Here is a 26,293-nt window from a genome sequence, read left to right on the forward strand (position 1 = left end):
TAATGACGAGTTGCGGTGCTTCACTGATGGGTTTTGAGGGAAAAAAATAGGAAAATACTACATACAGCTGTGACATTTGATGCAAATACATAGCGTCTCTGTGCTGTTGTATGTAATTTGGTATAGCGGAACACGATATTGGGTGACAATGGGTTAAACAAACATTGGAATCGAGATTCATGGGGCAAAACGTGTGATTGATAGTGCGTGACTCTATTCGAAGTGTCTGAAATGAGAGAAATGACAAAAATGGATTGTGTGGTAGCCTGTGAAAAATATTAAATAATATTAAATATGTTAAGAATTCAATAACAGTTGAGAATAAATTCAACATTTCTTAATACAGGATTCGGTAAAATTTTTATTAAAAACGTACGCATTGTGTAAGTAAATGTACTCTCGTCCTCCACAGAAATTTTCGCATATAAAATTGACTGCCCTTTTTTCATCCTAACATAAGAAAAGACTAAATAAATGTTTATTTTTAAAATGCAACTGTGTAATCTTTTTACACGCTTTCTCGCAATTTGCATAGTTATTAGTACACACAGTATCAGAGACTGTAGAATATTTGAAATTTGTAAACTGGGAATAGAATAAGCTCTGAAGCTTGTAAGGTGAGACCTGAGACAATGGAAATGATACTTGAGAACTGGAATCCGAGACATGAGACATGAGAAGCAAAACAATCGATGTTTTTTTGTTATAGACAAATCTAATGTAATTTTTTTTGCAAATTTCTCACTAAAAACATCGAGACTTACACCAAATATTGTTTGGATGTCATTCGAAAATTTTAAACCTGTCAAAATCCTGAAAAAATCACCAAAAAACTTTATTGTGTTGTGAGCCTACTTGGTTGAATGATTCAACTTAATCAAAGCAATCGTAAGGTTCCTTTTAACTCAACTACGGTAAATGAAATGTTCAGATACCGGTATTTTGATAGCAACTTACTGTCTTCTTCTAATCGAAAACGTTCACTGAAGAAGGTAGTAAGTTGCTATCGAAATACCGGTATCATTTGCCGTAGTTGAATTAAACGGAATCTTTTGATTGCTTTGATTCAATTAAACAAAAAACTACACAAATACTTTCTAACCTACTAACCTATTGAAAAGATAAATTGATCAACCAAAACTTTAATTCCATATTCGATTTGACGGCGTTTTGTTAACGAAGACAGTGGTAAATTCCAACGTGGATTCGAAACATTTAAAGAAAAATATTCAACGATAGCATTTTTTCATACAAATGTTGATATCCATCCGTCATATTCTACCTATACCAATGGGTTGCCAGATTTCCCGGTTTTATCCGGGTTTGCCCGTATATTTAATACAAAATTTCGGAATAGTCCGGCCCGGCCCGGTTGCCCGAATTTCATTAAAAATGCCCGGATTTTTTCCCAGATTTATTCACTTTATTTGGCAAATCAAACATTTTTTGTATATAGTTTAACCCGTTAGGGTCATTCTTCCTCGATTCGATTGGTTGGTTAACCCATTAGGGCCATGCTTTGTGGTAGTCCTCTATATTTTGTAGATTATTCCGGCTTTGCGGAGGAAGGCAACTAATTTGGATTTTTCTTGGAGGCAGTTGCTGAGAATCTCTCGCATATTTGATGCTAGGCCACTATTATTTGTTTTTTTTTATTTATGCCTTCAAAACGAAATTTTTTTGAGCAACTGCTATAAAAAAAAAATCATGAAAGATGTTTTGGAAATCTAGAATAACATTTAAAAATTTTTTTCTTGTTTTTTGTTGAGTAATTTCTGGGTTTCGGATTTTGCCAGGTTTTTCAAATGAAATTGCTCGGATTTGTAGGGCCCAGATACGTTCTGAAAAAAATCTGGCAACTTCAAGATATATGTATCATCTCTAGAACTTTCTGAAATCCTGTTCACGGGGACGAAAAAAAATACAAAAGGTGTCGGATAAATATTGCATTTGCGACCGATAATAAACTACAATCTGAATCTGAAATATGGATCTGAAATCCGAATCTGAAATCTGAATCTGAAATCTGAATCTGAAATCTGAATCTGAAATCTGAATCTGAAATCTGAATCTGAAATCTGAATCTGAAATCTGAATCTGAAATCTGAATCTGAAATCTGAATCTGAAATCTGAATCTGAAATCTGAATCTGAAATCTGAATCTGAAATCTGAATCTGAAATCTGAATCTGAAATCTGAATCTGAAATCTGAATCTGAAATCTGAATCTGAAATCTAAATCTGATATCTAAATCTGATATCTGAATCTGAAATCTGAATCTGAATCTGAATCTGAAATCTGAATCTGAAATCTGAATCTGAAATCTGAATCTGAAATCTGAATCTGAAATCTGAATCTGAAATCTAAATCTGAAATCTGAATCTGAAATCTGAATCTGAAATCTGAATCTGAAATCTGAATCTGAAATCTGAATCTGAAATCTGAATCTGAAATCTGAATCTGAAATCTGAATCTGAAATCTGAATCTGAAATCTGAATCTGAAATCTTTTTTTTTTTTTGTATGTTTTATTTAGTGAGGGATTAACCTATTGTTTTCACCCTCTTAAAAAAGTAGTTTTTACAGTTTAGATGACATTGAATAGATCACTTTGTTTTAAAAATCTGATCACTAATTTTTCCTTTTTCCGATCGTTTTCCAGTATTTCCGCTAGGTTAGTACATCTCGTCTCAAGTTTTCGTATTTTCGGCATTCAAGTATGATGTGTTTGACCGTCAATTCGATACCACATGTTTCGCATATCGGTGTCTCCGCTCCCTCCATCAAATGTTTATGGGTTATCCAGGTGTGGCCATTTCTTAGTCGAGTAAGGATCTTCTGCTCTCTCTTGTTTGTAACATCTTTCCATTTATCAGTTGTTTGCTTTATTTCTTTGAGTTTTACATCTTGCTGATTCCGCCAGTTCCGCTCGTGTTGAAATTTTAATTTTGTTTTTAACCACTTAAGCGCGTCCGCTTTAGGGATTTTCGTAACATGCCTTTCTCCATTCCTTCCTAAATTTGCAAGTCTATCAGCCTCTTCATTTCCAGGGATTCCAACGTGACTGGGAATCCAGACCATCGTTGCATTTTTAATATTTTTATGGGATAAAATATGTTGGATGATTGGATGTTTCGTTCCCGATTCTAAGGCGGCCAGTACACTAGCCGAGTCTGTGTAAATAACCGTTGAAGAAATAGCTTGTTCAAGTGCTACGTCAATAGCTATAGCTTCAGCCGAAAAAATGGAAAAATTTTCGGGCAGGTTTCTATAAATGCTCTCCTCTGTTGGATTGTAAATGCCAAAGCCTATTTTACCACTAGCTAGTGATCCGTCTGTGTAGATTTCTCTTCCGAAATCGTATTTAGTGGCTTTTAAGTTAGCGAACATTCTGACCGCTGAGCTCTTATTGCCACCTGTTTTGAAATGGTTTTTAACCGACCAATCAATTCGTGGCGGCTTTTCATTCCATTTTGTGGTAGTTTCGGTAAGAAGACGATATATTGGTGGGATACGATCGTTAATTACTGCAGCTAGCGCATGATTAGCTCTGTTAAGCAGATAGTTTTCGCTATTGGTCGCCCTTTCTGCAATCGAAATAGCTTTCCTTGCCCAGTTTTCAGCTACCAGAAATTCGAAAGGAAGTACTCCATTCTCTACATAAAGCGCTTCAATGGGCGTCGAACAGAATGCCCCGGATATTGTTCTAAGCATATTACAGTAAACTGTTTTTAGGCTCATAATATCAACAGGATCGAAGATTTCTCAACCGTAGAATAATTTCGATATTATTGTAGCAAAGCCAATTTTTAATAGCGTTTCTCTATTACCTAGGCTAGTTATTATTTTAAGAAAATGAATTCGAGTTGAGCATTCTTTGGTTAATATTTTTATATGGCTATTGGCATTTCCTTTTTGGTTTATATGAACTCCTAAAATTCTTGCGTTTCGTGTTTGAATTATTTCCGAGCCGTCAGCCATTAACTTTTTCAATTTTGAAAATCGGTGTCTGCCTTTTGTGCCGTGGCATGTGTGCAGTAAGGTACTCTTTTTGGCATTGATTGCGAAGCCATTTTTTTCTGCCCAAGATATTATGCGATCTATTCCTTTCTGAAGTCTTTTTTGACAGATTGCCACAAACTTACTTCCACAGATCAGAAGAATATCATCTGCATAAATAAGTACCGATATATTTTTGGGAATGCATTTGAAGATATCATTGATGACCAAGATGAATAAAGTAGGGGATAGAACTGACCCTTGAGGTACTCCGGTTTCTTGTGATCGATCTGATGATATAGTTCCACCTACTGCAACACAGAAAGACCTATCTCGTAAAAAGTTCGTGATGACCTGGAATGTTCGATTTCCAACTTGGGCTTTTTCAAGAGCTCTCAGGATACCTGGTCGCCATGTTCGGTCGAATGCCTTAGAAAGGTCTAGCGAAACTAACTCCGAATGAAGTTGATCATGTCGATGTTCAGTTAGAATGTCCTTAAGCTGACTGAGGTGACTGGTGGTACCTCTGCCACTTCGGAATGCGTGTTGGTTCGGGTGCAAAAGATTGTTTTTTTCCAAATGTTGCTGTAGCCGCCGGTTTACCATTCTTTCGTATATTTTTCCTAGGCACGATGTCAACGCGATCGGTCGGAAACTATTCAACTCTCCCGGTTTAGGAATAGGGATAATGATACTTTTCCTCCATTGTTTTGGGTATTCGCCACGTTGCCAGAGTATGTTAAAAACTTCTAAAATAATCTTTTTTAATCAGGGGGCATATTTTTGACCATGCTGTAAGTTATTTGATCTAATCCTGTTGATTTACCAGCGCATTTACTGAGAGCGGTATTTAATTCGAGTCCTGAGAAGTCTACATCTATGCATTTGTTTTCGGGAATAGACGGCGGCGGTGCGTAATTGATTTCCTGTAGTGTTTCAGAATAGTCACCTTCAGTGAAACTTTTCTCAAACACATCGGCAAGATGGTTTGCGATTTTTTGTGGGTCATCAGTGAATTCACCTTTGATAGACATTCTCCTGGTACGGTTCGCTTTTCGCCCAGTGATCTTGCTGAACTTTTGCCACATTTCGGAGACAGGGGTATTGGGATTAAAAGAGTTACAGAATTCGCTCCAAGCATGATTCTTCCCTTTTTCTATAGCTGATCGTGCATCAGCTCTGGCTTTGCGAAAATCTTCATTGCGGGCTTCCCATTCAAATGCTGTTCTATCTGTTCTTCGTAGTTTTTTCCACTTTTGTTTCCGGTTTTCAATAAGTGCGCCGATTTCTTCTGTCCACCATGGAGCAAATTTGGAGGCAGTATTGCCAGTCGTCCGTGGTATCGAACGCCTAGCAGTTTGGAAAATGGCCTCAGTGATGTTCTCAATATTTGGTTGCGATATGCAGAGGAGTTCGTCGCTTATTTCTTGGTAATACTTTTCCCAATTCGCTTCTTTAAGCTTCCATTTTTTAACAGCAGGGACAGTGGGACAAGCACTGTCTGTGGTGACTTTTTGTTTCACGCACTATTTTTTTGTTTTATACAATCACTTTTTAACCTATACATATTTCTTACACTGCATCACTTTAAACATTACCAGTAACACATCCTTCGTCTAGAAATTTAGAATACAGAATGACAACCTTATTCAATTCATTCATCAGTTACTCTCTCCGTTCATTCTTCGTTAGGTCACTCAATAACTCATTAATCTCTCTCACAGTTTCATTCATTCCCTACAGCAACCAACTTAGACATTTACACACTTCAAATTATAAAATCATTTTTAGTAACTTTTAAACTATTCTATATTTTTTTTTAACATCAATAGGTACTAATTTTTATATACCTGTCTACACAGAACCGCATTCATATCATTTTGATAAATCGAAACCATGCAATCCGATCTACTTAGAATGCAAGTTCAATTAATAGCTCTTCTCATACCTAATTTTATCAATGGGTTGAAAACCAAATCTTTTTCCATAACATATCTACCACATTCGCCCCTTTCTCTACTGTGATGCTAACAAATGATTAACGATAAATTAACTTATTATTATAAAAGGTCATATTTCTAATGATAACTATTGTTTGTTTTATCTTGATAAATGACACATGCGAGGAAATTTTGAATAACTCTTTTTTCTGTTAAGACACTTCGACTTTTTTTTTGTTTGGTGATTTACAAATTTTTTTTTTATAAAAATACGTTTGAAATAAATATTAAATGTCAAACATGTCAAACGAATCATGTACATTATTATCTTTAAATTAAATTTTACATATCGTAGCCTAGCATCGATTAAAATCTCAATGACGTTACCCGACTAAATAGCCTTTGGTATGTTCATTGACATGCAGTTCAAATTCTTCCGAATTATTCACATGGTATAAGTTGAAATACCAGTATTCTCAATGTTCCGTGAGTATTGCTAACCGAATCAAATTTACTATTAACATAAAGAACCATTCAACACTTGACTAATATCATGCACTTAAAATCTTGAAACTAACGCTCAATCCGTAATAACCAGGCAGTGCGTGAATCGACCTATACTCTGTGTAAATAAAACAAAAAGTACAAAGCTTATGAATAAGAACATTTGGCACCACTAGTTGAGTTCATGTTCAAAGAATTCATCTAGACACTCATTTTTTTTTGTTTTTCTTTTATCGGTGACGATTTTAGTAAAGGGCGAATTCTGTAAAGTGTATTTATCGTTGCTTCCAATATTCCAGCAATCTTCAGGTAGAGGTAGAAAAATTTTGACAATATCCCTGGAGACAGAACTGAAAAACGGAACGCCGGAGCATGTCAAATCTCCATAATGACGGAAGAAATGTTAGAATGTTAGAAAAAATAAGCTAGCGCTGCCAAGTGTTTGTTCCTTGTAGTCACATGGTAACGACGCAAAGAACTGCATACCAGCTTCATTGAATGCACTTGAAAACTTGATCGACGACTTAATTCTATTGCTGGCAATCATAATGATAATAATTTTCGATTACTGTGTCAATAATATCATTCTCTGCAATCCTCTGATATTTCAATGAGAAAACTAATCTTATTTCCCGATAGCAAATCCTGTGACGATCGCTTTGAAGACCCTGGTCGATGCAAAACCTTATGAAACACTTAAATTTGGTACTATATGAGATATCATGATTATCTCGCTTTGAAATCTTACTCCACTTTTCCGTCAATATTCTGCTGAGTTGATTGAGTTTCTTCTCAGGTTCTCTCCTCAGTCACTCATCAATTTGACAGGCCAACAAAGTTATTTTCCACGATTTTTGTTTACTTTCGAAATCAGTGAAATCACGAGACTGACAACGACACCACCGAACCCTTCCACGGCACGGACACGGGAAACGGACAACCTCCGAAAACTGCAGAGCCGGATAAAAACTTCCGAACAAAAAAATGGATAAACTCCTAAAGACCGCGAAGATTCCGAATATTCAAATCGAGCTGCTCCGTGTGACATCTTCCAGTCAAATTATGTTTTGTTATGATCAATCACAGTTATGTCCCTTATCGAAACTCCCCCGTACGAAACAAGAACCTCGAAAGAAATTCATGGAATGCCAGTCAACCACATCCCGAAGATTGGACTGTGTGTTGAACAAGTTACAGAAGGTAAGTCAGCCATTCAATCGCTGATCCCGCAAATAGCCCTCAACTCGAGTGGTAAGTTCGATTTTTATGGGGAGATGATCACTGTTGCTAGGGTCCGATTGGGTGGACCATTTAAATTTGCTTATGAGGTTGGTTGAGGCGAAAGAGACATCAATTGCAGTGTCCTGTTTGTTCTGATGGGGACTGAACCTTGTTTTAGAACCATCATTTAGCGGTGCCATTTCGTAATCAGCTGCCCACTTGGCAACAGTTTCACCCATGTTGTTAGTGAAATTGTCCCAGGTGAAATGTCTGCTATTGAAATCTCCTCCAACAAGGTATGGGGGGGAGAGGTTTGACATCAGATCTCTCAACGCCCTGTCCGCTGTGTTGTAATAGCCTGACTTGAAATGGTTGTAAATACAGATCAGAGTTACTTTCACTGGGGAAAGTAGTCTGACTGCTACCGCTGGGATTTGTGTCTCGATTTCGATCAAATCGTGTGGAGCCTCCTTCAAAATACCCATAACAGCTGGACCTTTTCTTCTTCCCGGATAGAACTTCGAGGAGTAAATGTTGTAGTTCTTGGTTAACAGCGCGTTGTAAGAATCGGTCATGGTCTCCTGTAGCATCAAACAAATAGGCAACTTACCCCAGATCATCCGTGTTAGTTCCGCCTCGTTACACCAGAAACCACGAACATTCCATTGAAGGACAAGGAACTGTCCCCGGGAACGAACGGGCTTTGGTCGTGATACTTGCATGGGTGCTGGGTTTCTGGGAACGGGTCCTCTGCTTGTACCTTCGCCGGGATCCCATCTAGGTGTCGTGTGGATGTGTCGTACTGTCGGTTGGTTGATGTTCAATGGACGTAGCAGAGTGGGGAATGACCTGGGGAATTGATTCGCATTTGATACTGTTCGGAAAATTGAGTTTGAGGAACTTACCCGCAAGTGTCCCGGGTGCCCCCGTACGACACACTCCCGACGCACATCTGGCGTCCCAGGATCATGTCGGGCAGTCGACGGGGGGCGAAGGCTTTGGGACAACGTTGCCCCCACCGAGGAAGTGGAGGTCGGGTCACCTTCAACAGGTATGAGGATAGCGTCCTGGATGGTTACCGATCGCTTCCACATATTACCGAGGGACTGATGCTCAAGTCCCTCGAACCTCCGATGGGGTGGAATCTCCTCCTGGCGATTGGTTGATGGTTTTTTAGCGGTATGTTGATTATTTGGGGTTAACGTGGTAGTGGATTTGGTGATGGTAGTATTGTTTCCGTTTGTTTTAGCTACGAAAAAACTTCCCTTTGGTCGTTTGATTCGTAGTTTCTTCTTCTTCGGACGATAGTTGAACTTCTTCTGTGCTGTCTTCTTCTTGGTTTTTGCTTTGCTTCACATTTTTATTGCTTGCTTTTTCAGCCAGGGGAGATTGCGGTCCTCGTTTTCCATTACTTTTTTGTCGGTTGGTGGATTTACTGTTGGATTAGCTAGTGTTTTTCTTGATTGCCTGGTGAATGGTTTTGGTGCTTGGAAAGACGAACTTTCTTGTTCTTGTTGGTTGTTTGTGGATGTTAAGTTTCCAGATCGATTCATAGGGGTAACCGATCGACTGCGATCTTTCGCCGGTGTCGTGGGTGATGTCGACAAGTTATTCTCACGGAAATAGTTTTGCACTTTTTCCTTAAAAATTTTGTGATCTAACGCCATTTTTTGATTCTCTTTTGTCAGTTGTTCGATGTGAGCAGTTAATTTTTGTACATTTGCCATAAGATTTTCAATAATTTTATCTTTGTTTGCACTGTCAGCATCGGTAACCGATGCGTATGTGGGTTTGGCATTTAGCGGGCCAACCCTCTTCCGAGCTTCAGCCCAGGAAATAGACTCATCCGTTTTGCAACGGATGACCGCTTCCTCATGGCGATATAATGGACATTTACGTCCCGCCGCGGAGTGCTCATTATTACCTTCAGGGCAATGCGGACAACGAAAAGTTTCTTGGCAACTGTTGTCTGTATTTGAGTGACTTCCGGCACACCGTGTACAACGAACGGTCTGGTCACATCTTTTCTTCGTGTGTCGATAATTGAGGCAGTTTTTGCAAAACATTGGACTCTCGTAATACGTTCGTATGGACACTTTTATCCATCCGAAATAAATTTCTTTTGGCAATCTTGTACTACCAAAAGTCAAGACCATCATCGGCGTGTTGGTTTTTTGCTTGTCGACAAATTTCGTAATTTTCCGAACTGCTGTCACACCCTGACTTCTCAGCTGTTTTAATATTTCTTCTTCTGATACATCAGTTGATTCTTGTAAGTAGACCATTCCGAGAGTTTTGTTGAGTCCAGGGTGATCGATAATTTCAATCGAAGTATTGGTATCCAACTCTTTAATTTTCTTCAACTCCTCCGCAAGCTGAACGTTGTAGGTACTTAGCGTATAGCTAAGTCCCTTACCATCAATCGCCATGTCGATTTCCTTCCTGAGAGGTTTTCCAATTTTTGCTTCCACTACAGATGCAAACCAAAACGGGTTTTTGGGCAGCGGTGTAGGGTTTTCTCCAGGCCTTTGCACTTTTAAAAAGATTTTGCGACCGTCGAACGTTGACGAACGCATATACGGGGGGATTGGGGATGAATCCACATAGCTTGTGGACCCCCCACCCCCGGGGGGTGCGCCATCCATGGCGCCGAGGATTATATTTCACTTTTCACTGCTTTTTTTTTATTTTAATTTTCGGGGCAAACAAGCCACTAGTGATTTGGGGAAAAGCAGTCCCCTAAAAACCCACTTTTTAGACTCTTCCCAGGTATCACTTCTCAATTGCTTCTATTTATTATTTTTCTTTAAACCTCTCGAACGTTGCTATTATTGCGAACACTACTGTTATACGCCTTATGTAGTGAACTTTTCGAGTAGCCCGGACACCAACCAGTGCTCGACTACTATCTAGCTTCTCTCACTTTCGAGCAAACGCTTCGATAACCAAACAGATTGTGCAATATGGTTTGCACTAATACCACTAATAACCACACTACCCATACTACTTCCATGCGCTACGAATCGCTGTATTCGTAACAACTTTCATTTGGGGGGAATGTTTGCTTTCATCAAAGCTGCCCCAGTCGCACAATCACTTGTGAACTTCGCGATGTTTATTTTATTGAGGACCGAATGTTGCTCAATTTCTTCGAATCACTCAATACCGAAAAAAAAAACACCGGAAAATTGCAGTTTTTGCGCTTCAAACACCATCCACGATATCGCATCGGATTAAGGCATGTACTATCCACGATCAAACGTAAGTACAACCTTCATTTATAATTATCAAAACTCGAAAACGTTCCAAAATTGCCAGCAAGAATCGGAGTAAGAATAAACCGCACTTCTGTCTTAGCTAGGGCAACCAGGAATCTGAAATCTGAATCTGAAATCTGAATCTGAAATCTGAATCTGAAATCTGAATCTGAAATCTGAATCTGAAATTTGAATCTGAAATCTGAATCTGAAATCTGAATCTGAAATCTGAATCTGAAATCTGAATCTGAAATCTGAATCTAAAATCTGAATCTGAAATCTGAATCTGAAATCTGAATCTGAAATCTGAATCTGAAATCTGAATCTGAAATCTGAATCTGAAATCTGAATCTGAAATCTGAATCTGAAATCTGAATCTGAAATCTGAATCTGAAATCTGAATCTGAAATCTGAAATCTGTATCTGAAATCTGAATCTGAAATCTGAATCTGAAATCTGAATCTGAAATCTGAATCTGAAATCTGAATCTGAATCTGAAATCTGAATCTGAAATCTGAATCTGAAATCTGAATCTGAAATCTGAATCTGAAATCTGAATCTGAAATCTGAATCTGAAATCTGAATCTGAAATCTGAATCTGAAACTTTATTTTGAATCTAGAAATATACATTATTTTGTAGCTTATGTACTTCATTTTGAATTCCGTAACGTTTAGTAAGCTGGGGAAGTTAAAAATACCTGATATTCTTTTTTCAATTTATTATTGACATTTGCAGAAAGATACATTTGTTTAGGGATTTGGTGAGTAGTTCAGGAAGTGAATTTTAATATTGCAATAAGAAAGACAGTTCCAAGTAAGATTTCCCCTTGTTATGTTTACACACCCGATACATTCAAAATCCATTGGCGATGGCTTGTAACCCGCGTTTGCCCAAATGGATAACCGGATCCACAACCGGCTCCGGAAACAAACGAAATAACTCCGATAAGTTTATTATCGACTACCAGAGGGCCCCCTGAGTCTCCGTTGCAGGTACTTTGTCCAGAATTTCCCATAGCACATATTACTGAATCAGTTATGAAATCTCCATAATAAAACTTGCAGTAATAGTTTGGAATCACAGATACAACAGCATAAAATAAATAAGGCGATACTCCCGAGGCACCATCTGAAGTCTTTCCGTGTCCCACGATTTCTGCATTGTAATCTTCGAACTGGTTCGCTTCTCCAATGCTGGGTAAAGTGACCGCTTGGACGTAATCTGATGGAAAATTTTTTGCAGTCACCAAAATTTTGAGTGCAGGAATAAGATATGATTCACTTACCTGTGAAAATTAAATCACTGCTAAGATGTATTAAGGCGATATCGTTAGCAAGTGTCCACGGGTCGTAATCATCATGAACATGAATTCCATCCGAGAAATAAAAGATGTCTGACGGAGTTCTTAGAGATCCAACGCCTACCTTGAAATCGGTATTGCCACCAAGCACACCACAATGACCCGCTGTCAAAACCCATCGATTACTGATGATTGATCCGCCGCAGAAATAACCTGTGAGGATGTCAACGGCAGCATAGAATGGGAATTGGCCAGGCCCAGCTGGATCTCCATTCACAATACGACCTTGTTTACTGGCACCCAGCATAACATTTAAAGGGTGCACACGACTTTGGAGCGGTATTTTGGCAGCCTGCAGAAGAAAACAATAAGCAATGCGTATTAACCATGTAATAATAAAATTTTCCATGTATCTTCAACAAGATTTAAAATAAAACACAAAAATTAACATCTTCAATTGGTGTCAAAATGATCATAAAGAGATGATCAAAAATAGTGCGAAAGCAATGGAAAAAATGGTATTCTTCAAAAATTTCACCTGTTTACTCACCTAATCTACATAAACGAACTCACAAAATGTACAACAGTCTGAGTGAAACTAAAAATGAGCAACCCCAACCGTATACATATTACAATTCCGTATTGTGCAGGTCTAGGTGAGAAATTAGCCAGATATTTTAATCTATACGACTTCCATTCTTTAAACAAAGTTAAGAGCACAATTTTCACAAATACTAAAGACAAAATTCCAAAAAATAGAACAGTAATTGTGGATAACATAAAATGTGGAGGATGTGAAAAATTTTACATTGGAGAAACAAGTAAATTCTACAAGAAAAGATTCGAACAACATAAAAACGATGTTAAAACCAAAAAAATTAAAGGAATCGGACTTGCACAACACAGTCTCACGGTCATGTCTTCAATTTTAAAACCACAAAAATTTTAGAAAGAGTCTCGGTGTTGCTCCAGAATCTATGAAGAAATGTTTCACCTGAAAATGGCGCCGAGTGAGTCGTACTTCCGAAATCGTTGATACAAATTTACTTTCTACGGATGAAATACGATATAGTTCTTCCTATTAAATAGTTATTCGGTTCCGTGATATTATGTAGTGCATGTAAAAAGTGGAATATCGATAAAATGTACATATGTGATTTGATGTTGTTTTCCCGTGTTAATGTTTGGTTCAAAAATATTTCCGAAATGGCGTCGCGTTAATGAAGTGTTCGTTGATTTGAAAGCTTTCGTTTTAAAAGCTTACGCTTCGCGTATCATAAAGTTCAAACTTTATTTATCGAACGTTGCAAGCGGGACAAAGTATTACATCGATTACATCGTACCATCTCAACGAGATATTATCAACTTATTCAGATATTGCTTTAATATCAAAATCTTCGTTTTGGTCGTTTCGAAAAAAAATATTATATCTCTTTTGATACAATCAGTGATTTTTTTTTTCTTCCGGACCAGCAAATGCTTCGAAAATTTTTGTTGGAAGCTTGAAGGCCTCATTCCAATGCACCAGGCATGGTTCAAATCTCCTGGCTGGTACCCGAACCTTTCAAGAATTATTCGAGGTAGGAATCTCAGAAACTTGACTAGAGAATTGTTCAAGTATGAATTCACACATTTGTAAATGCAGGCCAGCAGGCAACGCAATATGGCCTAGAAGTGCTTAAGTGGTGAGTAAATATTTCATGAAAGACTGTGGCAAGAATCGAGGTTTTGTCTCTACATTTTTAAATCTTACCTGAATAAACTTCTAGTTCTAGTAAATCTAATACGCTAGTTTTTACCTAATATCAGCATAAAACCAGAACCAAAGTATGTAAATCTTATAATCCATACAAACTAAAAAGGGAGGCTACCGTACACATTATCGTTGGAGCCCGTTTAGAATAGAAAAACAAAATTATATCAAGATGAGATATTTTTATGTTCAATTTTTTCATATCAAAATGAGGTATAATTTTGTCAAATTATAACAAAAAGTTCATACACAAACATCTAAATTATATCACCCTTTGATAGCATATTGAGCATATATTGAGATTATATCTTAATCAAAAATGACCCTGACCAACAAAAAGGATAAAAATTTCAGTCTTGTATACAAGCTTTCATGCAATAATGTTTGCTTTGGATTAAGTACATGTATGCAAGGTTGAATTGCCTCCCGCCTTTACTCAAACATTCAATGAATGTTATAATGAAAATTTTCCCATAATTAAATTTTTGAACAGTTTGACCTTTTTTCATATTTTTCAAGTCTCAAGTTTTGACTTAACTTCTATTTTAAAACAACACGTAAGCTTAAGGCTCCCCTATATTGTAGATAACTTACCTGTACAGCAGCCAAAGCTGTCAAAAAAATAAGTAAGAGCTGCATTTCTTCTATGTCAATCACTTGGAGGTTAAAAGTTAACTTGTGGTGACTTAGATATTTGGTCCCGATTTTATACCAATTCCAAACCCAAGATTTTTCTTATCCCGGTTCTTTTTTCCTCTGACAAAACGGTGCTGCGTGTTTGTAATAAATATCATACGATTAGATTACCTGTAGATGTCGAGTTCAGTAGGGTATTGATGAATTTGAATTGAACACTTTTTGCCATACAAAACACTTGATTGAGTCATTTTTGGATAAGTTTCAAGAAAATGTTCAGCCCTAAGGTTCAAAACGTTTAGTTTTGGTTTGAAACTAATCTTTGCAAAATTTAAAAGTATCATTTCATGGAAAATAAACGTTTTTTTCTACCATGAAACTAAGTACTCAAACCTTTCAATTTATGAAGTCATTACATTTTAAAGGACCGAGTTCCGTAGTGACGAATCTTTCAAAGCAAATTAGTTACAAGCTGGATTATGAGGGTTAATTATTTTAATTAAAAAAAAAATTAAACTTAAAGCCCTAGCGACTAAGAAATTGAAAATTACCCAAAATCGACTCAGTGTATTACAACACGTACAAATGAAACGGGTCAGATGGCGTCTTTCTTCTCCCGTATCACCTTATTATCCATTATCGAGGACGGATCTTATCGAGCATTGGTCAAGGGTTTGTTTTTAACCGTTTCAATTTTTACACACTGTGAATCATTAATTTTATAAGTGCATGATTACTTTGATATTGACCGATGATTTCTTTAAAGTATATATAATTTTGGAGAACCTACACAGGATATTTTTGAGAACGTTGTACAATTTGGAGAGTGAAAAAACTTGATTAAATACATTTGACAGTGGGTTGAAGCCTTTCTTGCAGCCTGTAAATTATATTTGGATATACATGACACAAAATGATAAATAATCGATAGATTTATAAATTTTGAAGTATGATTAAAGCATTTCGAACGTATTATTAATTTTTTATTTACATAGTATTCCGTCTCACGACATAACTTGACGAACATAATTCCTAAAATTCACTCGGTGCATGGCAACCGTGTCCAATTCCTCGGGCACCCCACGTTCGCCAGATCACGCTCCACTTGGTCTTGGTTTTGCAGGACAGTCGTCCGGCATTCTCGCAACAAGTCCTGCCCAGCGTATCCGGCCAGCTTTCACCACCTTCTGGATACTGGGTTCGCCGTAGAGTCGCGCGAGCTCGTGGTTCATCCTTCACCTCCACACTCCGTTCTCCTGTACGCCGACAAAGATGGTTCTTAACACTCGTCGTTCGAATACCCCGAGTGTACGCAGGTCCTTCTCGAACAATATCCACGTCTCGTGCCCGTAGAGAACAACCGGTTTAATGAGCGTCATATACAGGTTACACTTCGTGCGAGGGCTAAGTCTTCTGGACCGCAGTTGCTTGTGGAGTCCATAGTAGGCACGACTTTCGCTGATAATTCGCCTCCGGATCTCACGGCTGGTGTCATTCTCTGCGGCCACTAGTGAGCCGAGATAGACAAAGTCTTCGACTATCTCCAGCTCGTCGCCGTCGATCGTGACCTTGTTATTACTGGACAAGCGGGTTCGGTCGGTCTCGGATCCGCACGCCAGCATGTACTTCGTCTTGGACGTATTAATCATCAACCCAATCCTTCCTGCTTCGCGTTTCAGTTTGCGGTAGATCTCCTCCACCGCCGCAGATGATCTGCCGACTATATCAATGTCATCGGCAAAGCAGATAAGTTGACTGGATCTGTTGAAAATCGTGCCCCGCATTTCGCCCACCGCTCGTCGAATAACACCTTCTAGCGCCACGTTGAACATCATGCAGGATAGACCATCACCTTATCGAAGCACCCTGCGCGATTCGAATGAACTCGACAACTCACCCGAGATCCGCACACAGCACTGCGTTCCATCCATCGTCGCCTTGTCGTTCTCGTCCATGATTTTCCATAGCTCGTTACGGTCGATCGTGTCGTATGCGGCTTTAAAGTCGATGAATAGATGGTGCGTAGGGACTTGGTGTTCCCGACATTTTTGGAGGATTTGCCGTAATGTGAATATCTGGTCCGTCGTTGACCGTCCCTCCATAAAGCCGGCCTGATGAATTCCTACGAATCTGTTTGCTTGTGGCGTTAGGCGGCGGAGTAGGATTCGGGACAACACTTTGTAGGCGGCATTGAGGACAGTGATCGCTCGGTAGTTCTCACAGTTCAATTTGTCGCCCTTCTTGTAGATGGGCCTTCCTTCCTTCCACTCCTCCGGTAGCTGTTCTATGTCCCAGATCCGGACTATCAACCGGTGTAGGCAATCGGCCAACTTGTCCGGGCCCATTTTTATGAGTTCAGCTGCGATACCATCCTTCCCAGCTGACTTGTTTCTATTCAGCTGGCGAATGGCTTCCTTAACTTCACTCATCGTTGGGAGTGGCTCCTCTACGTCGTTGGCTACGTCCGCGATGTACCTTCGCCCACCGTCTTGATCTCCTTCATGTGCGCCGTTCAGGTGTTCATCGAAGTGCTGCTTTCACCTTTTGATCACCTCACGATTGTCCGTCAGGATGCCCCCGTCCTATCCCGGCACAATTCGGCTTGCGGCACGAAGCTTTTGTGGGATGCGTTGAGTTTCTGATAGAACTTTCGTGTTTCTTGGGAACGATGCAGCTACTCCAGCTCCTCGAGCTCCTCCTCCTCCAGGCAGCGCTTTTTCTCCTGGAAAATTCGGACTCGCTGCCTCTTCCGCTGTCGGTGATTTTCCACATTTCGACGGCTGCCTCTTTGCACAACTGCCGCCCGCGCGGCATTTTCTTCATCCATCACCTTCCTACACTCCTCGTCGAATCAGTTGTTCCGTCAAGTTCGCTCCACATAACCGATGACGTTCTCCGCAGCACTGTTGATGGCCGTCTTGATGGTATCCCAACAGTCCTCGAGAGGGGCTTCGTCAAGCTCGCCCTCTGCCGGCAGCGCTGCTTCGACCGATTGCGCGTAGTCTGCCGCGACCTCAGGTTGCTTACGTCGTGCGATATTTAACCGAGGCGGGCGCCGGTTGCGTGTGTTGTTCACTACGGAGAGTTTTGGGCGCATCTTCACCATCACCAGATAGTGGTCTGACTCGATGTTGGCGCCTCAACAGGATCTGACGTCGATGATGTCCGAGAAGTGCCGGCTGTCAATCAAAACGTGGTCGATCTGTGATTGCGTTTGGTACGGTGATCTCCAGGTGTACTTGTGTGGGAGGCGGTGCTGGAAAAAGGTACTACGTACGGCCATTCGTTTGGAGGCGGCTAAATCAATAAGGCTGAGGCTGTTTTCGTTGGTCAGCTGGTGCGCACTGAACCTTCGAATTGTCGGTTTGAATTCCTCCTCCTGGCCGACCGGAGCATTAAAATCCCCGATGACGATCTTTATATCATGTTTCGGGCAACGGTCGTATTCACGTTCCAGCATACCTCCTGCAGTGCTACGATGTCGAATTAGCGGCTCTTCAATTCGTTGGAGAGCACGCAATACAAACAAAAACAATCCAATTCACGTGTATGTGATTCCCAGTGTATTTAAAGAATATGTTGTCAAGAGAAAGTACAGAAACTACGAGTCATTTAGACGAAAAATTAAAATATCTGGTCGGTGAATCCCCAGACACTTTGGTTTGTTGAAGATTCATGGCTCCTCAAACGTACAGGCTTGAGCGAACGAAAAAAAAAAGTTTTTCAATAAAACCGATCACCGATCAAATATTTTTATTTTTGGTGGAAAATGCTCTAATTTGTGATCATGCGATTATTAGCATTATTGTATTATGTGTATAGCACCAAACCGAATAGCGACAGTAGGACTAGCGACGCTTTTTTACTAGCGAGATTCCTGTCATTCACAGGTTTGTTTTTCTTTTTTCAGTCCAGTAGGCGATTTCTATGTAGTACTCGTATATTGTTTTTGTTATTTACTGTACGTTTTCCTTAGGCCATCAATCGCATGCTCCAGATCTCCTAGGAAACTTGCGGTGCGTCGTTGTTATTTTCAACGTCGCGACGAATGCGACTTGTCGCTAGTAGGCAAAGCTGCTATGATTTTTAGCGCTCATATTTTGGATTTTTTCTGCTTGCATAATATTGTTTTCGTGCTTGCTGTGCTTTTACGAAACACACTGTATATTTTTTTAGCAATTCTTTAAATGTTCAAAGCGATAAAAATTTTAATTAAATGGTAACTCATTTTAAATATGGAAAGATTAAGTATTTTGCATAAGTACTTACTTGAAGATTGGTATTTAAATTATTATGTAGTCTGTGTTTAAATCTCCCGCGCAACCCTCTATACTTTATAGGGCTGTCGTCTTCATTAGTTATTTACACATTTGAATTAATGATGATTAACAAATCACAGCAGTCCAAAATGCGCGAGCAATACTTCAAATCAGGATCAGTGCAAGAAGCGCTAAACTATTTCGGAACATTACAAAACCCGTTGCACAACAAACCAAAGTACTGTACCACATTCAATTGTATCGTGTTAACCCTTCTCAAAAACGTGGACATTAAATTAAACCAGATGGAACAACTAGCGAAACTTCCGTCTGATATCCACCGAAAAGTTGAAACTCTCAAAAAGCTACAGCTTGAGCAGATGGAGAAAGAGGCCGCCTTCCATCGGCAGGTTCACTCAATGGAAATGGAGTATCAGCTAGATTTGAAGCAAATTTACAGTCAACGACGGGCGATAGTTAAGGGGGCCGTTGACGATGCCTTAAAACCGGAAGCTGAGCCAACATATCCGCTCAAGGGTATACCGGAATTTTGGTTGCGCGTTTTCAAAGCGGTTCCTGTCTTGAGCAGTATGATTTTGGAAAAGGACGAGGCGGTTTTGAAGCATCTCGTCGATGTACGTGTCGAAGTTCGGGATAAGCCGGTGCCGAGCTTTGTGTTGCATTTTGAGTTCGAACCGAATGACTTTTTCGAAAACGAAATATTAACGAAAGAGTACTTGTTGGAGTGCGATCCGGGCTTGGAAAATATGGCCGATTTCAGTGGATTTCAAATTTTCGATACTAACGGATGCGAGATCCGTTGGAAGGAAGGCGTCAATGTGATAGCTACGGAAAATGTCGATGCAGATGGAGTCAACGGCTAGTTTTTCGATTTCTTCAATCCCAAAGCGCTGAAGGAAAGCTTCGATTCGATTGTCTACAAGGATTTCTTGGAGTTCGATTTCGAAATCGGATACCTGATCAAAGAGCGCATCATTCCAAAAGCTGTCCTCTATTTCAAAGGCGAATATATGGACCTTTTTTTTTTTTTTAAATATATCTTTATTAGTACCAATTCATCATTACATTTATATTACATTAATACATTAAATTAGGTGTTCAGTTCAATAATGAACTGTCCAGAGCCCTATAGTTTACTAATCACTAAAGTTTATTTATTCAACTTAAATTTGCTGAGCACAATCAAGTATTTTTTGTAGGAGAACATCCTGTAATGTCAAAAATATTTTAAACTTAAAACTAAACACTATCCTAAAATTAAACTAATTGTAGAGAGAACGAATCTCTGCGATGGAAGACTGCATCGATTTGCCTCTGAAGCTGGAGATGATTTTGTTGGCCATCTCTTCGATCGATTCAATGCCTGCAATCCGATGAAGATCTTCGGTGCTGTGCCAAGGTGGAAGCCGCAAAATCATTTTCAGAACCTTGTTCTGAATCCTCTGGATGGCTTTCTTCCTCGTCGCGCAGCAGCTAGACCAAATCGGAACTGCATACATTATCGCTGGTCGGAATACCTGCTTATAAATAAGCATCTTATTCTTCAGGCACAATCGGGATTTCCTGTTGATGAGAGAATAAAGAGATTTAGTGTATTTATTACATTTAGATTGAATATCTTCAATGTGATTTTTAAAAGTAAGATTCCGATCAAGTGTGAGTCCCAAGTACTTCACGTGATCAGACCATTCTAATGAAACCCCATTAAAAGTTATGGAATGATTTTCATTAGGTTTTAAAAAATTTGCTCTTGGCTTATGGGGAAATAAAATAAGTTGAGTTTTGGAAGCGTTAGGAGAAATTTTCCACATTTTCAAGTAATTCAAAAAGGAATTTAAATTTTGTTGCAATCTACTGCGTACCACCCGTAAATTTCGACCTTTGGCTGAAAGCAAAGTATCGTCAGCAAATAATCTTCTACCTTTTCCTTCTGGGACATCAGGAAGATCAGAAGTAAAAATATTGTATAAAATAGGCCCAAGTATACTACCCTGAGGGACACCAGCTCTAATGGGTATCCTTTCAGAGCATGAATTTTGATAGCTTACTTGCAAAGTTCGGCTAGTCAAATAATTTTGAATAATTTTGGTCAGATATACAGGAAAATCAAATCGAGCTAATTTAGCTACTAAACCTTTGTGCCAAACACTGTCAAAAACTTTTTCAATATCAAGAAGAGCAACACCAGTTGAATAACCCTCAGATTTGCTAGCGTTAATCATATTAGTTACACTCAAAAGTTGATGTGTAGTAGAATGTCCATGACGAAAACCAAATTGTTCATCAGGGAAAATAGAATTCTGATTAATGTGAATCATCATTCTATTCAAAATAACTCTCTCAAATAGTTTACTTAAAGAAGGAAGCAAACTAATTGGTCGATAACTTGAAGGCTCTGAAGCACTTTTTCCAGGTTTCAAAATTGGAGTTACTTTGGCATTTTTCCATTTATTGGGAAAATAAGCCAAGTGAAAACATTTATTGAAGATTTTAACTAAAAAATTTAAAGTGCTTTCAGGCAACTTTTTAATAAGAATATAGAAAATCCCATCTTCCCCCGGGGCTTTCATATTTTTAAATTTTTTGAAAATCAATTTAAGTTCATCAATATTTGTCTCACAAGAACTTTCAAACACAATTTGCTTAGAAAGAATATCATCAAATTCTAGGGAAATTTGAGCATCAATTGGACTTACAACGTTTAAATTAAAATCATGAGCAGACTCAAATTGTTGGGCTAATTTTTGAGCTTTTTCTGAATTAGTTAAAAGAAGTTTATCCCCATCTTTCAAAGTAGGAATTGGCTTCTGGGGCTTTTTTAGAATTTTAGTTAATTTCCAAAATGGCTTTGAGTAGGGTTTTATGTCCTCTACTGCTTTAGCAAAATTTTCATTACGAATGAAATTTAAACGACGTTTGATCTCTTTTTGAAGGTCACAATAAATTAATTTCAAATAAGGATCCCTAGTTCGTTGAAATTGGCGTCGGCGAATGTTTTTCAGTCGTATCAAAAACTGAAGATCATCATCAATTAAAGGTTGATTAAATTTATGTTTAACTTTAGGTATTGAAGCGGCTCTAGCATTGACTATTGAAGTTGTCAAATTTTCTACAGCCAAATCAATATCTTCTATTGAATTCAATGGAACGTTTACATCTAAATTACGTTCAATAAAATTCATATATCGCTCCCAGTTAGCCTTTTGAAAATTAAAAGTTGATTTTAAAGGGTTTTCAATGGGACTTTGGGATAAAGAAAATGATACTGGAAGGTGGTCTGAATCGAGGTCCGCATGAGTAACTAATTGACTACAATGCTCGCCTAAATCCGTTAGAACCAAATCAATTGTGGAGGGATTTCTAATTGAAGAAAAACAAGTATGCCCATTAGGATATTCAACAGTATAATAACCTGCAGAGCAATCATTAAACAAAATATTCCCATTTGAATTTGATGAAATATTATTCCAAGATCGGTGTTTTGCATTAAAGTCACCAATAATAAAAAATTTAGATTTATTTCTGGTGAGTTTTTGTAAATCTCCCTTCAAAAAATTTTTCTGTTCACCGCTACATTGAAAAGGCAAATATGCGGCAACAATTATAATTTTCCCCATAGAAGTTTCTAATTCAATTCCAATTGTTTCTAAGACTTTTGTATTGAAAGAAGGAAGAAGTCTAAATTTGAGACGACTATTGATGACAATAGCTACACCCCCACCTTGTCGATCAAGTCGATCATTTCGTAAAATTTTAAAGAAAGCATTGCTTTTCAAGTTATTGTCTGGCTTTAAAAAAGTTTCAGTGATGGCAGCAATATGTATGTTTTGAGTTTTCAAAAATAAAAAGAACTCATCTTGGTTAGCCAGCAAAGATCTAGCGTTCCAATTCATAATATTTAAACATCTATTTGGATCCATGAGGGAATCTTAAAGTCATAATAATTTTGTTAGCATAATTAAAAGAAGTTTGGAAAGCTTCAAACATTGAATTTGCTTTCAACATAAGTTGCATCATTTCCATTAAATTTTGATGCAAAAATTTTAATTTTTCCTCAGTAATCTCACCCAAATCAACAAAATTGTTAGAATCAGAAGAAGAAGGAGAAGAAAAAGTATTTGAATTTCGGGGATTTTCCCAAGCCTTCGCATGAACGTTGAGACTTGGTTTTTTCCCATTTTTATTAGTTAAACCTGAAGAGGGCAACCCATTTTCAACCACCTCTGAGAACGATAAACAACGAGTCTGTGGCGCAGAATCAGCCCAGGTAACATTAAAATCACTTCGGGTATTACCCAGCCGTGATTCCAATGTAGGCCGAGGCTGACTGCGAACAGGCAGGTTGTTTGCCGGTCTGACGTGTGTAGACGAAAAAGAGGAAGGAGGAGAAGAAACTTTTCTGGAAACTTTGGGGTTTTTCCTAGAAGCAACAATTTTTGCCCTAATGGGACAATCTAGAGAATTCGAGGAATGATTACCTGCGCAATTCGCACACTTAAAAAATTCTGTTTTTGGCTTATCACCACCAAAAAGGCATTTAGATTTTTCATGATCGAATGAGCCACAAAACATGCATCTGGCATTCATTCTATAATTTTTAGTGCCATGACAAAAAGCTTGACAACGACGACATTGCGTAATATTTTGTAAAAAATTGGTATGGGATTTACGAAAAGGTTCAAATTTTACTCGACAATGAAACATAAGACGAGCCTTTTCCAAAATTTTCAAATTATTAACCTGATCCTTTTTAAAATGGATCAAATAAAATTCAGGAGCAAAACCAACACTACTGGTATTATTCGTGTTGGTTCTTTTCCTCATTTGAATTACTTGAATTGGAGAAAAACCTAACAAAGAATTTAATTCATTTGTGATCTCATCCGGTGTCTGATCGCCGGTGAGACCACGAAGTACAACTTTAAAAGGACGATCACCTCTAGTGTCGTACGTAAAAAAATAGTGTTTTTTATTATTCAAATAATTTAAAACCTTTTGAAAATCATTAAAAGATTCCGCCAATATACGAGCAGTTCCCCTTCGACCGATCTGAAAAGAAATCTTCACATCCTTGACGGAAGTGACGATTTCTTTTCGAAAGGCATTGAAGTCAGGAATCGTGACCGTTATTGGTGGAATCTTTTCGTTTTTAAGAGTATAAGAAGAAGAAGAAGGTTTCTTAGTACTCTTATCAGAATTAAATATGAATATTTCCTCATCACCGATGTTATGAAGGACATCGAATGAATTGGAAATTTCAACTTTTTTGGCAGATGGCCCTGGATTAGGTTCAGCAATCCGTTTTCTTCCGGCCCTTGAGCCGGCCGAAGACTTCCCCATGCTGGAAAGAAAAGAGAAAATATGAATAAAAGAAACGAAAATAATTTTAGCACTGAAAAGTGCTGATTGAAATACAGGTAAGGAAAAAATAAATAATGTAAAATGTTCCTGCAGGTAAACAGCAACGATACGATGCTCCGGCGTACGTGTTGACGGCTCAACGGTACAGATGGAAGTGAATATATGGACCTTAATTCGGAGTTTTTGAGAGCCATTGCCGGAGACCGCATTTCTGAAGATGCAATTCAATAGTTGTCAAAAAGTATTTGCCATTCAACATTGTTCACGGTAAAATAAATATATGATCAGTTAATTCCTTCCGAGTTCCATTCATTCTTTTAACGATACCTCTCGGTGACACAGTTTGTTGTCGCTGAAAGTGTTTCGGAAATTCAATTGTCAAAAGCCCAAAATAATGTTACGCTTTGATGCACATTTGCCGATTGACAAAACGATGGGCAATTCCCCATGGAGTCAAAGCGATGTGCATTCGTTTTCTGTGAATTAGAATGCCCCGTTAGGTCCAACTTCAATCAGCATACATATGTAGGTAATGACGAGTTGCGGTGCTTCACTGATGGGTTTTGAGGGAAAAAAATAAAAAAAATACTTCATACAGCTGTGACATTCGATGCAAATACATAGCGTCTCTGTGCTGTTGTATGTAATTTGGTATAGCGGAACACGATATTGGGTGACAATGGGTTAAACAAACATTGGAGATTCATGGGGCAAAACGTGTGATTAATAGTGCGTGACTCTATTCGAAGTGTCTTGAATGAGAGAATTTTTTTTAAATAATATTAAATATGTTAAGAATTCAATAACAGTTCTTATTAATTTCTAAGAATGAATTCAACATTTCTAAATATAGACTTCGGTAAAATTTTTGTTAAAACAACGTACGCATCGTGTACGTGAATGTACTCTCGTCCTCCAACGAAATTTTCGCATATAAAATTGTCTGTCCTTTTTTTCATCCTAACATATGAAAAGACTAAATAAATGTTTATTTTAAAAACGCAACTGTGTAATCTTTTGGTGGACCGAAAAAGAGAGAAACAAACCTGCGAATGACAGAAATTTCGCTAGTAAAAAGTGTCGCTAGTAAAACTGTCGCCATTCGGTTTGGTGCTATACACATAATAAGTTGCTATCGAAATACCGGTATCTGAACTTTTCATTTGCCGTGGTTGAATCAAAAGGAATCTTTCGATTGCTTTGATTCAATTAAACAAAAAACTACTCAAATATTTTCTAACTTATTAACCTATTGAAAAGAGAAATTAATCGACCAAAACTTTAATTCCATCTTCGCTTTTAAGGTGTTTTGTTAACGAAGATAGTGGTAAATTGTAAATTTCAACGTGGATTCGAAACATTTTAAGAAAAATATTCAAACGATAGCATTTTTTCATACAAATGTTGATATCCATCCGTCATATTCTACCTATACCTATGGGTTGCCAGATTTCCCGGTTTTATCCGGGTTTGCCCGTATATTTAATACAAAATTTGGAAATAGTCCGGCCCGACCCGGTTGCCCGAATTTCATTAAAAATGCTCGGATTTTTCCCGGATCTATTCACTTTATTTGGCAAATCAAACATTTTATTTTATAGGAGTTTAACCCGTTAGGGTCATTCTTCCTCGATTCGATTGGTTGGTTAACCCATTAGGGCCATGCTTTGTGGTAGTCCTCTATATTTTGTAGATTATTCCGGCTTTGCGGAGGAAGGCAACTAATTTAGATTTTTCTTGGAGGTAGTTGCTGAGAATCTCTCGCATATTTGATGCTAGGCCACTATTATTTGTTTTTTTATTTATGCCTTCAAAACGAAATTTTTTTGAGCAACTGCTATAAAAAAAATCATGAAAGATGTTTTGGAAATCTAGAATAACATTTAAAATTTTTTTCTTGTTTTTTGTTGAGTAATTTCTGGGTTTCGGATTTTGCCAGGTTTTTCAAATGAAATTGCTCGGATTTGTAGGGCCCAGATACGTTCTGAAAAAAATCTGGCAACTTCAAGATGTATGTATCATCTCTAGAACTTTCTGAAAT

General features: G+C 38.2%; 3 protein-coding genes across 5 annotated transcripts in view; 2 read left to right on the plus strand and 1 right to left on the minus strand.

The window, feature by feature from the left end:
• LOC129744449 (kelch-like protein 17) overlaps positions 1-26,293 on the plus strand; it is a 170,431-nt gene that overhangs the window by 27,619 nt on the left and 116,519 nt on the right. The gene's annotated exons all lie outside the window — the stretch shown is intronic.
• LOC129744451 (chymotrypsin BI-like) lies at positions 11,626-14,642 on the minus strand. The gene is made up of 3 exons (XM_055736973.1): positions 14,570-14,642; positions 12,208-12,574; positions 11,626-12,143 (listed from the first exon to the last, which is right to left on the minus strand). Exons 1-3 carry the CDS (start codon positions 14,612-14,614, stop codon positions 11,758-11,760), a joined length of 798 nt encoding a protein of 265 aa, XP_055592948.1. The 5' UTR covers positions 14,615-14,642; the 3' UTR covers positions 11,626-11,757.
• On the plus strand, positions 18,993-25,977 carry LOC129741986 (nucleosome assembly protein 1-like 1). Its single transcript, XM_055733830.1, has 3 exons — positions 18,993-19,749; positions 19,780-19,893; positions 25,946-25,977. Exons 1-3 carry the CDS (start codon positions 18,993-18,995, stop codon positions 25,975-25,977), a joined length of 903 nt encoding a protein of 300 aa, XP_055589805.1.

Source organism: Uranotaenia lowii, chromosome 2 (genome assembly GCF_029784155.1).
Source record: "Uranotaenia lowii strain MFRU-FL chromosome 2, ASM2978415v1, whole genome shotgun sequence".
NCBI lineage: Eukaryota > Metazoa > Arthropoda > Insecta > Diptera > Culicidae > Uranotaenia > Uranotaenia lowii.